At 37.2% G+C, this 13,815-nt stretch overlaps 1 protein-coding gene across 3 annotated transcripts in view; it reads left to right on the plus strand.

Annotated features, from left to right (window-relative positions):
- RPS24 (ribosomal protein S24) overlaps positions 1–3,553 on the plus strand; it is a 5,445-nt gene extending 1,892 nt beyond the window's left edge. For 2 of the 3 annotated variants that reach the window (XM_085312307.1, XM_085312309.1), the window contains 3 exons: positions 251–268; positions 2,447–2,482; positions 3,342–3,553. In XM_085312307.1, coding sequence (XP_085168433.1) covers positions 251–256 — 6 coding nt within the window. In that variant the 3' untranslated portion in view covers positions 257–268; positions 2,447–2,482; positions 3,342–3,553. The remainder of the gene's footprint in view (positions 1–250; positions 269–2,446; positions 2,483–3,341) is intronic. The other variant, XM_085312310.1, reaches the window with a different exon arrangement.
- Positions 3,554–13,815: the final 10,262 nt, after the last annotated feature.

Consider the following 13,815-nt stretch of genomic DNA (forward strand, 5'->3'; position numbering starts at 1 on the left):
GGGGGAGACATGCAGGGAGGGGAAGCTGAGGAATAACCTAGGAATAGCCACTATCTTCAGCAGCAGCTGTGCTCTTTGTGTTTTGGCAGGGGGGAAGTAAGCTTTGCAACTAAGTGGGTTTTTAAACAGTGAAAGGAAGGGGGGGGGCTGGGTTTTGATAGTTCTATAGCTGCTATAAATTGCTTTAACATCTTGAACTTTACTAATATTCACTTTTGCTTTTTTCTACTTTCTTGGATTTCTTCATCAGAAATGAAGTATCTAGCAGGTACTGAAAAAATGAGTGTGGATGTTGTGACTGAATTACATATCATCGAAACACTCTTTATTCATCCTTTTAATGGAAGCACTGTACTGCTTTGCCTGCCTACATCTTGCATTAAACTCACTTCTACCCTTTAAGGGTTCAGATAACTACATAAATCAGTTTTATTCTGTGTAACTTAAAAATAAAATTTGTTTGGCAGACAGCAAACAAGAGTTTTGATGTTAATAAAATAGCATTAATATAAGAAGTTCCCGATGTGAGGAAAGCTGGTAAACTAAATGGTATCATTTGAGGCATTGGGTCAAAACCGCCCAGATTCTGGTTCAAAGTAGTACAGTGCAATTGCACGTATAACTTGATCTTTGTTAAGTAGTTCATGTGTCTTCATGAAAACTAGTCATACTACAGCTTAGTGCATTTGAGATGGTTGTTGGAAACCAGTTGTCAGCTTGTAATACTTCTAACTCTTGACCTGAATTACAAATTTTAAGACACCAATTTACTGATGTGAATTTAGGTTCTCTTCACTGAAAATAGCATAAATCTCACAGGTATATTGTTGGCTGGAAGTAAACTAACGTTACTGCTACCTACTGCTTACCTAGATAAGATTCAAAGACTTTCTGCTTTACTGCTGGTTTAATAGTGAAGTTATACAACCATTTACAGTGTAACAGTAGAAGAAAAGAAAACTTACTGTAGCAGTAATAGTGTAACATGCATCATGTTGTGCAGCGCAAGTGAGTCATTTAGCATTGGGCTGGTATCAGTAATATGTGTGAGGTTCCTCTCCCTAAGAATTCTTTGCTTGGAAGTAGCTGTTACTGACTCTTATAATTCCCTTTATCAAAGGGTTAAGTGACTATCACTTACTAGTATAGTTGAGCTCATTTAAATTTCTTCAGCTTCTAAAATGTTTATGCTTTAAGGCTGGGGTCATGTGCTGTGATAATTGCACAACAGATGTGAGTCTTGTACCAGGCATACCTCAAATGAGTGTGCCATCTTGCCATCTCAGTAAGAGAACTGTTCTGGCTTTGAAATTCATTCAGTGCTTTAAATGATCTTTCAGTTGAGAAGTATATGTGGGTTAGAGCGTATTTGTTAGTTCTGGTGTCTTTACATAAAGCTTAAACTAAAGACAGATTAATTGGCTTGCCTTTTGGAGAACCTGGATGTGAAGGTTCTCCTCACAGAACTAAACTGCCTCACAGAAATAAGCTTGCAAAGTACGCTTTTAAAGCTTTGTTTTGAAAAATGCATGTTTGAACATAATGGTATGGTGTGGTACAGCACTGTTTCTCACAGCCATCTGTAGGAATTTTAAATCAATTGAATCAATCAAGACAGTTTTGGTGTCTGCCTACATGTGTGAAAAGTCTATTTACCTCTGAAGTACGTAGTCACTTGATTGAGACCTGTTTAGGCAAATCTGTATAGGCCTTGGGCTACATACCATGTGATTGTGTAAACTTGGCATGCTGAATCATATTTAAATTTTTTCTACATAGCAGTGTGTGTTATGATGTCTAGCTCCTCTAGTTTTGTTTAGTGTTCTGTTTTGCTTTCTATTCCTTCAGAATTCCTGTGCTGTTTCTCCTGCAGTTACAAGAAAAGTGTATTAAAAGTTTGTCTAACCCTTTCTCCTGTAATTAGTTGGACTTGCATAGAAGTTCACAAGTGTTCTGAGAAGCACCTCATCTCCTGCTTGCTTTTATAGTAATGACCTATATAATCTGAGATGAGGTAGTGTAAAAACAACCTTTCAGTGTAACTGCTACTACAGGCTTTGACATGTTAGCCTTCCAAACAATTAGAAATGCTTATATATATATATATATATATATATATATATATATAAAACAAATGTGACCAAAATGGGAAGCATGGATCAGCCCTCGAAACAATTGTGGCCTGTAGATAGAAGTGAACATTTAATTGCATTAAGTATTGTAGAGCTCTACATTGCTATGGCTAGCTCCCACCTCAAGTTTGAGGAATGCATGAAATGTAAGTTTTTAGCCTATGCAGTAGTTAAAACTTCCCTGAGTTTTCCTGTTACGTTTCACTGCGCTAATTGAAAAAAGCGATTTAGCATGTCAAAAGCTAAACCTTTTGCAATAATAGAACTTGGATGAGACTGTTCTTTTATCAATAATACTTCTTGCTTTATTTCAGTAAATGAACATACCTCAGATAGAAAATGGAAAACAGGTAAGACTTTAAGTGCTTTGTTAGAATGGACATTTGATAGCATGTTGTTATCACATGGGTCTACTGTTGATTCATGCTAAGACCATTGGATTTGTCCTGATAGAACCCAGTGCAGAGTTTAAGATTAAGGAACACTTCAGTATTTACAAATCACTGTTGTGCTTGCTCCTGAGTTGTGCATTTGTGGCTTAACGTTCTTACATGAAATACTTAGCTAGTAGAGACTGAAGCAGTAGGTAGTTCTCAGATTTACTGATCAAACTGTAGATTCAGTTTATCCTAAACAAGGCTTAATTTTTCCTTTTTCAACAGTGTTGGTATGTTATATATAAGGTAGCATACGTTGTTTTTTTTATGTCCTAAATGGATTGAAGTTGTTTATCTTCTGTTTTAGAAACTATTTTGTATTTTCTTACCAGTACTTAACATCAAGTAAACTGTGTACAAACCTGATAGCCTTTTATACAAGTTCTGATTTACATTTTAGATCTCTGCTACAGAAACATAATTGTTTGGATGTGCTGTGGACAGAAACCATTACAAACAAATTTTATTATAAACTTTCAGAGTATGATTCATTTTAATTTGAACAGTCTGGGAGCTGTTGGACTGAGCCTAGGCTGTTAAACAGAAGGCTGACAAAACAACTGTTAGCTTGTTGCTTCTGCAGAAGTGCTGTGATTTAGGCTGTTGCCAAGTGTCACGGCAGTACTGTGAAATTGCCTTTCTTCAAAGATAGGGTTCAGTATAGTTCACCTGGCTGGTTTGGGATCTGGTTGTTCAGGTGTTACAAAGGTCTGAGTGTAAAAAATGTTAATTTCACTAGTTGTGTGGAACTGATCTTTCTTTTTCTTTACAGACTAAATTATTCTGGAAAGAAGTGCAGGAAGAATTACTTTGGAAAGAAGCTGTTCACCTGGCTTTAACATCAAATAAACCATGTTAATAAGTGTCTATTTGCTCTTTAGTTCTGATTTGACTGCTACAATTTTGTAAAGTCTGAGAAGTTAATTGGTGTACTGTTGGCACTGTATTGAAACTTTCATAATTAAACAGCTCTTATGAGTATCATTTTTGAGTCTATCAATTTTGTAGTGATAGAAGTTCCATGCAGGCAGTGTTATTTAGCAGAGGTAGAGGTGACTATCATGACATTCAAACTGTAGTTTGAAAAACCCTTAAGACTTCAGTCAGGATCTTGAACTAGTGGGTGTTATTGTCTGTATTTATTTCAGCAGCACCATGCATACCCTTAGCTGTATGGTAGTGTTATTCCTCGTGATACAGTGTGTCTGCCTTTATTGGAGTTAGTAATTGCGGTTAGTAATGAATTGCACTGGTAAAAGGATAGATACTGCAGATTTTTTCTTAGCAGAGATGAACTAACAAAGTTTGACTAAGGGGATGGAAAAGCAGGGACTAATTGCTTCTAAAATATAGTTTGGATTGTGAATTTATGTTGAAATGAAAAGATTGCTCTTTTACTTAGCAGATGCCTTCAAAGACAGATAGATATTGGATATGCTTCTGAAAGGATACAAGCAAATTGCTCTGAAAAGTGTTGATAGAGAAGTATTAAAGTGAAATCTGTTGGATATATTATGTGCACTGAACTCCTGAGTCTATTGGTGTGTTTTAAATTAGTGATGATAAATTTCTGACTTGTGAAGGTGTATAAAGTAAAGTTAATTCACATTAGTAGGCCTAGAATCTAGTTCTAAGCTAAAACTAAGCTTTTTTTAAGCTACTACCTGCATTAACTCGCATTTTGTCAGATCACGTTCAACACTGAAAGAATAGTCACGTTATTTAATATAATTGTTCAATCTCTTGGGGATAGTGTGAACACAGCAATACAGATTTCTGTAGCAGTTTTTTTCATAAAACAGACTGGAAGGAAGCTGCAGAAGAGGCTAACTCCTTTATAAATATTCATTAAAAATGGTTGTGTTTAGGATCTGAGGCTTTGCTCTTTTACAGCTTTTCTTTGAGTGAAATGGAAATTGTCTGCTTTAGTGAAGATCATAGTTAAGTGTTTTAAGCATTTCCATATGTGTACTTCTTTTAAAAGTTCTAGAGTGCTCACGCAAATTTGTAACTCTTTTCAGAATCTTCCTTACCTTAGTTTTCAGCAATCAAATAAAAAGACTGGCATAAAGCCAGCAAAACTTACATATTTTTGATATTTTGGCTTTACAAAAACAGTACTTCAGAAGGCATGTACCTCTTGAAGTAGAATTCACTTCTGGAGTTGGAGTACTAAAGATTTCATCTCTAATGCTGTCTTAGCTGCTTTTCATTAAGGTGAAATTTTTTTATAGAAGAAACTTCCTATGCAGATCAACTTGATATTACTGACCCACAGTTTAATTTGGCAGATGTTTAGTAACTCTTCATTTTTCATGATTAGGATTTACTTTTTTTGAAGGAGAATAGAAAAATACTGGTACTTTTAGAAGAGGTAGGAATTTTTGGTAAAAAGGACTCAAAACCATRTAGCTAGACCAGTGGGGTGAAATAAGGCTTCCTGTGAAATACTCTGAAAGCTATGCAGAAGACTTAGGGCTTGGTCTAATTGAAATTGGAACAAGCAGTGGGATTTCTTGGTGAAATTCCAGCTGTATATGCAGGGAGAGATACAAGACAGCCAGATAAAGGCAGCCTCTGTCTTAGAGGTTGTTGTCTGGAAGAGAAGACAAACTACAACAGAACAAAATGAGACTTACTAGAGAAGCTGACTGGAGAAGCCAAGATTACTGTTCAGAGGCTGTAGGGGGTAGGAAAATAACCTATAGACATGTGAAGAGAGATAGTAAAACTTAGCATCAGCTGGACAGTGATGCTGTTTTCTCTGCAGAGTGGCTTACAACAAGCATGAGAGCAAATGCTGAGGGAGAGAAACTCAGCTGATACTGTCAGTGATTTGAAAGGAGTGCACCATAACTTGCTATGAAAAGACTGCAGCATGAATAGGAAAAGAAAAAAAGATGATATATTCCTTTAAATAGAAAGGAAATTCATCTATGAGAATAAAATACACGGGTCACAATCAAATGTATTTTCAGAGGTCAGAAGAAATCATGAATGTGTTCAGATTATTGTGACCAGTTCCTGTACAAAACTCATTTTAATSTTGGTGTTTCCTATATGGAGATAAACAATGCTGTCCTGTAGCAGCTGTTGGTACTAGATTCATGCAGTACATTCAAAATTCTGGTTTTGAACATTGCTTGCTCAAGTATTTGCATTTGAGTAAAACCAGATTTTTTGACTCTTGGCTCAATATTGTAGTGGTGCCAACAGGCTAGATATGCACAGTCCGGGTTTCACTAAATGTTGGGAGAGTTTCAGCTAAACGTGAAAATTCTCAAATGGGGTGCAAGTGTGTGTTTGCTCCAAAAAAACAGTAGTAAGTTACTCTTATGAATAYGTTTATGTGTTCAGTAGAAAAAGTTCAAGTAAGCTTTGATAAGACTGTTAGGACTAGTATGTTAATACTTTTGGACTCCTTTGCTTTAAAAGGGATTAATTGCAAATGGAGTCTTATGTTGTCTAATGGTGACATTTATGATTGTCTTTTTTTTAAAAAAAAAAAAGTGCATTCCCCTATGGATTTTCATCTTCATTTGGAATTCATTAAGTTTCCTTTTAATAGAAGCCTCTGCTTTCTATAAAGGCTGTGGCTAATGAACAGTTGCAAAAGTGGTTAAAAGGTACTCTGAGCACTAAAACATAACTGTATTTTCTAAGAACTGACCATTGGCAACCAATAATATTGTTTGGGGTGGGGTGGAAATCACTTGTCTTCCTTTCCAGTAACTGCTGTTCATGCACAGAGATTGTAAGGAAGGTCTAGTAGTGAGCTGAGGTGGAAGCATGTCCAGCATGTCTGTGATGTTTCTTTAATACAGTAGATCTTTTACACTCAGTTAAAAGAAAAAAAGGTGGCAATGCAGCACTTCACTAGGCACAGATGATAATGGTTTATACTTGTGTTCATTGGGTTAAAATACAGCTTCTTATGTAATGAAGCTGGCCAGACTTTGGATTGACCTGCATTAAGAGAGACATGCTTCACTGCCTTTCATGATGATCTGATTTGATTGTACTGGAGCTACTGTCCTGCTATCATTTTCTGTCAATTTTTGCTAGCTGTTTAAGGCAGGCATCATTTGTGCTGATTTAATAGCCAGTTTCAATCACAGATAATACAACTTTTCGACAACAGATGACCTCAGATCCGTATCTCCTRCACAGTGTTGGCTGTAAGTGGAAGATTGGGTCTGACACTTGCCTTTTCCAGTGTTTTCTGGCTGGTTTAACTCTAAAAATTGCAGTGAAAGTGGGTTTATATTGTTAAAAAGAGAAGTTGATTTTCCGGTGTCAGGGTAGTTTTTACATAGTTAATTTCACTGTTTCCTTCATAGTTTGATAGATCCCACTACACAGCAGAAGTGGGAAGAGAAGCTTTTTTACTTTTTTGACACCAGCAGAGAATTACCATAAAACTTGGGAGCCATCAGAACTCACATTTTAGGTCTTCGTTAGTTGATCAGATTTTGCATTAATAGTTACGAAGAATAGTTATTGAAGATCATATCATTATATCATTTTTTAAAATTTTAATTAAACAGGCAAATCTAAGGCACATGTCTGTTAGTTGCCTTAGCCAGCAGACTTCAGAAAAAACGTTTTAGCGTGGTAGATGATTGCTGTAAAGTATTTCCTTTAGATTGACGGTATTCTTTTGGCTACTGCCACTATTCCACTTGTATGGCAAGTGTCTGGTGGCCCGCGTGAGAGTGTCAGGAKTGAGTTACTTTTACAGAAGCTCCAACACAGAGCTGTACAGACCAAGCTGAAGCGTCTCCTCTGAAAAGCTTGTCACAGCCTTAAAGGCAAGTGCAGGGAACTCTACTTCTGTCCCTGTTAGGACAATATCAGAGAACCTTAGAAAATCCCCATGAGATGGGAAAGTTCTAATATTTCGACTTTACAGAAGAAGCACAGAAGCATAAAAACTTATTCTTTTTTTCTTTTAAAAAGAACCCCCKCTAGTCTTAAAATGACAAGACCCTCTAACATTAAATGAATTTCCTATTACTATAAAAATACCTCCTGAAGTGACTTTGAAGTAAATACTCTTTGCTATCATTGCTGATTTTCAAGTGCTGAAAGTAGGAGAAAGTAGTTCTCTTTGCTCTTTGGCCTCACCCTTAATGACACCTGAGGTTTGTTTGACTTGCAGATCTCCACTTAGCCAGGAGGATATCTCATCTTTATATAAGGTGCTTGTTGCATGTGGACCATGCTTCCTTCTGATATTCATGTTAGTCCTTTCCACTCAGTTAGAAAAAGTTGCCTTTATATGCTGCTACAACATATCTTCAAGGCATATGTCCTCCGTGATACATCTCTATTTCTTGTGTTTCTACTTTTCAGTCCATTCCTTTCTGTCCAAGCTGATCTCTGTTTCTTAGATTTGTTCTGCTGGCAGGTGCTTTTTCTAGCTTTGCTTTCCTAAAGACGTGGCAGGAGCGAACAATAACAATACAGCTTCTATACAACAACTTATTTTATCAGTCTCTTAATGGATTATCAATGTTACACTGGCACCTTTATTAACAGGGAGAATAATATATGCTGAAAAGAGAGGAGGAACCTAAAGCTGATGCCTGCAGAGTTAGAAGCTTGTAGAGTACTTTATAGTGCTGGTCTTTTGTGGATGCAGCACAGTACAGTTCCCAGTTGTGTCAAGGTGCCACACATCATCCATCCAACATTAACACTGTTTTAGCCAAGGTACAAAATAACTTCTGGCAGCCTTTTTAAGAAAATGAGTGACTCTCATTCATCACTGTAATTAGTAAATGGAAACAGAAGAATACTGTAGTACACAGCTGCTAAATCAACACTAGACACAAGGCACAGTACCTCCTAGATCTGTTCTTCAATTAATACTCTCCACTATTTTTAATGGCAGTTACAGCAAAACTGCAGAGAGAGAACAGGTCTGTGAATTTCAGAGGTGGTGATGAGATGTATCACCAGATGTGATGTTTTTCCTTCAGCTTTTCAGCTTATTTCAGTAATCACTATCTCCAGCCTCTTATTTGTTTTATCATTTAAATAGCTGTCATGGGACCCAAAATGCAGGACCACATGTGAAATACTTTTCATGATGTTTGCTGAGTAATGAGAACTTTATTATGTGGCCATTTTCAAACCATAAGAACTTCAAGAGCAAACATACCCTGCTTTTCAGCGAAACTGCATAAAAGAAAACAGCTTAGGTTCTCAAAGAGATGGTGCAAGGTAATCTTTTAGCCAGCAGAGGACTGTAGAACCACATACACAGTTCTTGATGCAAAAATGTCCAGTCACAAGGAGTAAAGGGAAAACCCATGCAGCAAAATTTGTACAAAAGAGATTCTCTTAAAATACTGAATTATTTACATGAGTATGTGATAAAACAGTGAAAAAATGAGGGTTCTTCTCTTTTTTTGTTCCTCATTAAAAAATTTAATTTGCCCTACTTTGTCACGGAAGATTAATGGGAATTTTGTTTACTTTTTGAAGAGCATTGTAAAGAAGAGTACTTAATATATGAAGTATACTGAGCCTTTTGGTGGAATCATGACACTACACTGATACAGAAGTGGTGACACAGTCCCTAAAGGAAAACATACTTCCTTTGTAACAAACATTATGTCTACAGAAACTAATAGCACAACCTCCTATTCAGTTTATGTAAAATAAAACAGGCCATATGTTGCTGCTTTTAGAGTTGGGGTGTTTAAATTAAATGTTGTTTAATGAATATTCAAGCCCATTTGCTCGAAAGTTGTGCTCAGTGTAGCATCTTTTTTCCTCCCTATTTCATCTTGTAGGGAGTACTAAGCCATTACAAGAGGGTACTAAAACTGAGGCATCTGTGTCTAACTAAAACTTGGATATTAAAATCCCACAGCAGATGAGAGGGTAAATAAAGACATACAGTAACAGGATCATATTATTTTTTGTTTTGTAATTAAGACTGAGAAAGGTTTGATATGCATTACACCCTTTAAGAAACAGGAACATTCACTGTGCTGTTACGACAGCTGCAGTTTGGCTGCACAGTGGCTCCACTCCCCGTTCCCAACAGAAGGTAATTCAGCTTTTTCAGTACATATGGGCCAGGTGCCTGCCGTGGGATGCCTCAGCAGGCTGCTTTCCAGAGTCCCCTACATCCACGTGGCACCAGAAGCGGCTCTTAGATCTTCGTGTCTTGGTGTGGGAAGGTTTACCAGCAGCAATGTATAAAAGCTGGGATTCACCTCGCGTTAGTAACATAGAAAAACTTTTATCATCAATCCCCAGCTCAAAGTCAACTAGAAATGTTGGTAGGCTGGAAGAAATACTCCAGAAGCCAGATCTGTCCTACTGACTGCYTTATGCAACTCCCTACCATTCAGACCTGAAAATGGATCAGGCGTTCGCCATCAAAGTCAGGAACTGCACTGTGAGATTGCTTTGAGTTGGGAAGGGACCCAGAGTCACGAATGGGTGGTTGAATTCAGTCTCATTATCTGTTTATTTGCATCCATTTTTTTTCAGGCCTTTAATTCATGAAAGCACTTCAGTGCATGCTTAAATCTATACATTTTCGAAAAAGCCTCTTAACTTTAAGAAAAAAATAGGTGCTTAAATATTTTCATGAACTTTACCTTCAAGTCCAGAAATGACACCACCACCCTCTTTTTCTAATGGCTTGGAAAAAAATCTCATTAGAATGCTGCAATGTAAATGCAAATCATAATAATTGGCATTTACGTATTTTCATGAGGGTTCTTGAGATGCTTGTTTTTACTGCACAAGTGCAATATTGTAGATATACAGTGAAGCCCTCTTCAGAGAATAATTGATACGCATATAAAATACTTAAGAGCATTTCCTAATACTGTAAATAAAAATGAAAGCTCAGATTCATTACATGAGAAAAACAAATATACAACACCCCATATTCTTCATAATTCTACTAAAGCTTTCCTGGCCTAAAAAATTCTACTATCTCTGCTTAGCCAGGTTGGGAAGCACCCTTTAGCACAAGACCAGGACAAGAAATTGCTTGCCCAACAATGTATCACCTGAAGATAGTTACTGTGTTTTGGGCATGTCTGCAGAACAAAAAAATTCACCATTTCTCTAGCTCCTTAAGAGCATTTGTTAAATATCTCCAATTAGAAATATGTATATAGACGAAAAGATTTAATGAAGTTAACAGTGCTATCACTTTTTTGCAATGTGAACTTCTGGAATGAACCAAACTTGAAATTCTCCTTATACTTCAATAGGAAATTGAAGTGCTAGCTGCTGTGCAATAAACTGAGAGACAGTCATAGCCAGAAGAATGCTAATTTTATTTTGCATCTCAGTTTTGATCTCATAAAACTTGTAATACACGAGGAAAAATGATTTTTCTTTTAAAACCCATCTATATGATTGAGAAAGACTTACTGGGATAATTATTTTTAAAGTGTAGCTCTATGCCAGATTTATTTCTTGTGCAATCCCTTATGTATATTCATAGTTTATCTACTTGCTGTAGTGAAACACTTCTTTCAAATTTTAACGTTTATTACCTCTATGGGCCAATATAGAAAACAAAAGAACACGAACCTTTTCTTTCTTGTCCATCATCAGTGGGAATGTTCACTAGTTGCCATCAGCTACTAGGTTTTTCCAAACCCTCTGTGTGCACAAGGGTGACAGAAAAAAAAAAAAGTTGGGATGCTTTTTGGAATCAAGGTGTACTGTGAGTGAAATTATGTTTTTGTGCTGGATTTGCAGATCATCTGCTCCTTTAAGCTATAGGATAAATACAGTCGAGGCCATAGACTCCTTGAATTTCTTTTCTTAATGCGTATGAAACCCCACATAATGCATTATATAATGTAGTTAAGCCAACCAGCCCCACACAGTGCATGGTGTCAAGGGGAGACAAATCGTGACTGAAAAGTGCAAGGTGAGGACCAAATGTTCAAGCCTTATTGTCAATGAGAAAAACTTCAGGCACTTCCAATCTTTAACACACTTTCTGAAAGACTACTTYATTATTTCACTATCAATTTTTCAGTATCTTGAGCAGAAGAGGTAGAATTGGCAGTAGCTTTACRATATGGACACATCCTCACTAAGAGCCAAGCAGGGACACTGAACAGCTAATGCAGAAGTGACATCTTCCAGTACTACAGGTGGAGTGACAGTGGGGTAAGTGCTATGTAAACATAGAAATATCACTCCAAAACTTCATGGCCTGGCTCCTGGGGAAGGGGGGGGGGGGAAGAAGAAGAAAAAAATTATCTGCAAAATATCTGAATGGGAGATTTTCAGTGATTTATTTTTCAAAGGGTACTTTCTCTTYAATAGATTTTCTACTGTGCAGTGCCAACCGGCTTCTGTTAAATATTCCACACAAATGCCAGTCCAATATTTTCATTACACTTCCAGTATTAACTTACTGATGACCATTATACAAAAAGCTTGGCAGAGTGAAACCAGGGAGGCAGCTTATAAAAATATATTTTTTTAATTTCACCTTTTCATTCTATTTCAGGTAGTTAAGTTGCTCTCTTCTGAATCAAGAGACYGTGCCATTTGCCTGCTGAACGAGGATTACAAATACACTATATAACCAATTTCAGAATTTGGGGAAAACGGCAGCCTACAATATAATGAAAAGAGAATTTTTCAAAGACCTTAAAGAACAGATGGGATGAACAGTTAGTCTAATTGGGTCAGAAAAATACCAGTTTCAGTAAGTTTAATCTATTCCTTCAGTTCCAAAATTTTACATATTTTAAGTCAGGATTAAAGTACTGGTGGCTTGAAATCACTGTCCAGTAGATACCCAAGTTACTAAAAATCTCCCTTCAAGTTTCTAATGCCCTCAGTCAGCTGGCACTCTTGCCAGTTCAGTCTTCTGAATTTAGGCCACAAGCCCTGTTTTGTTTCCCTCTCTCCCTCGTTTTGAAGGGCTCCCACCCTTCACCCACACTTCTGCAGCTACAGTATATGTAAATTACAGAGAGAAAACTATTCTCCAAGCACAGGAAAAATATAAAAGACTTCCCCCCCTCATTATGCTTTAAAACATGCTAGCTCTTTCTTCCTCACCTTTCTTCTTGTCAAGATGTAGCAAACACAAACTGTCCCTAAGGAGAAAACAAACACTTGCTGCGGTACACAAATGCTCCGTGCGCTCGTGGCATCAGCGCTAACATGGATCGTTTCAGCTCCAATTTAAAATCCGTTCTCCTGCACCTTACGTCTTCTCTTTCTGGCCATCTATCCAGCTTCTTCCAAGTTTGTCGTATTAATCTGGCATCCACCTTTCCGAATGCTAAAATGCACTATCCCCTCTTTCCATGGTGGTGCGCATGTTTAAAACATTGAAATATTTTTGCATCCTCCTGAACGCTATATAGGAAAGATGAAAGAATGAGGAGAACAGTTGTACATCATGGATCCAGCCCTCAGGATAGGAATGATACTGATGACAACCTGTCGAAATGCTGAACTCGTGTTGTTGTATGTATGAAAGAGTGAATGCAAATGAGGGATAAGGAGAAAATAAAAGTAACCCAATGCTTCAGGATGGGCTAGGGAGATTTTCCAGCAACAGAACAGCAAACATTATCAGACCATTTGTAATTACAAGTCATATAACCCTCCACTGTTGGGACCCAGAGGTGTCCCTACACCATTACACTCCTTCCCAAAGATGTTTTAATGCCTGAAGAAATCTAGGCATGATCCATAAGTGATAGAAGCAAAATCTGCTTTATTAAAATCCTAGAAAAGACTCTTGGACTGCTTGCTTACTAGCTGCCAGGAGATATCAGCGTAGAGTAAGGAAGTTAATGTATCACTGTGATATACATGTTCTGGTTTTGCACACATGGCAAATACACATGATTAAAAAATTTGATAGATTCGTTAAGAGGTACAGCCCCTGCATGGAGATGTTCTTCCTTGGTTTCAGTTCATGTTATAGCAACTTAAGATAAACTGATTAGATAGTTAAATCCATGCAGCTCTCTAGACATGGCCTTTAGGACAGTACCTAACTACTGGAATTAGTAGCAAGGCTGAAGTGGACTACTTCGGGAGGATAATAGGTGTAATAGTGCATCAGTCTGCAAGATGTATTTCCACACTTTATTGTGGATAAAGAACCAATATGCTGTAAGACCTACACTTTTTCTAGAAGAGAGCCAGTAATTATGGTATGTATGAAGAAACCAGTTCCCAGAGCTCATACACATGTTTTCAGCAAAAGAAGAATTCCC

This window comes from Rhea americana, unplaced genomic scaffold (assembly GCF_003343005.1).
Source record: "Rhea americana isolate MKP2758 unplaced genomic scaffold, rheAme1 scaffold_36, whole genome shotgun sequence".
Taxonomy (NCBI): domain Eukaryota; kingdom Metazoa; phylum Chordata; class Aves; order Rheiformes; family Rheidae; genus Rhea; species Rhea americana.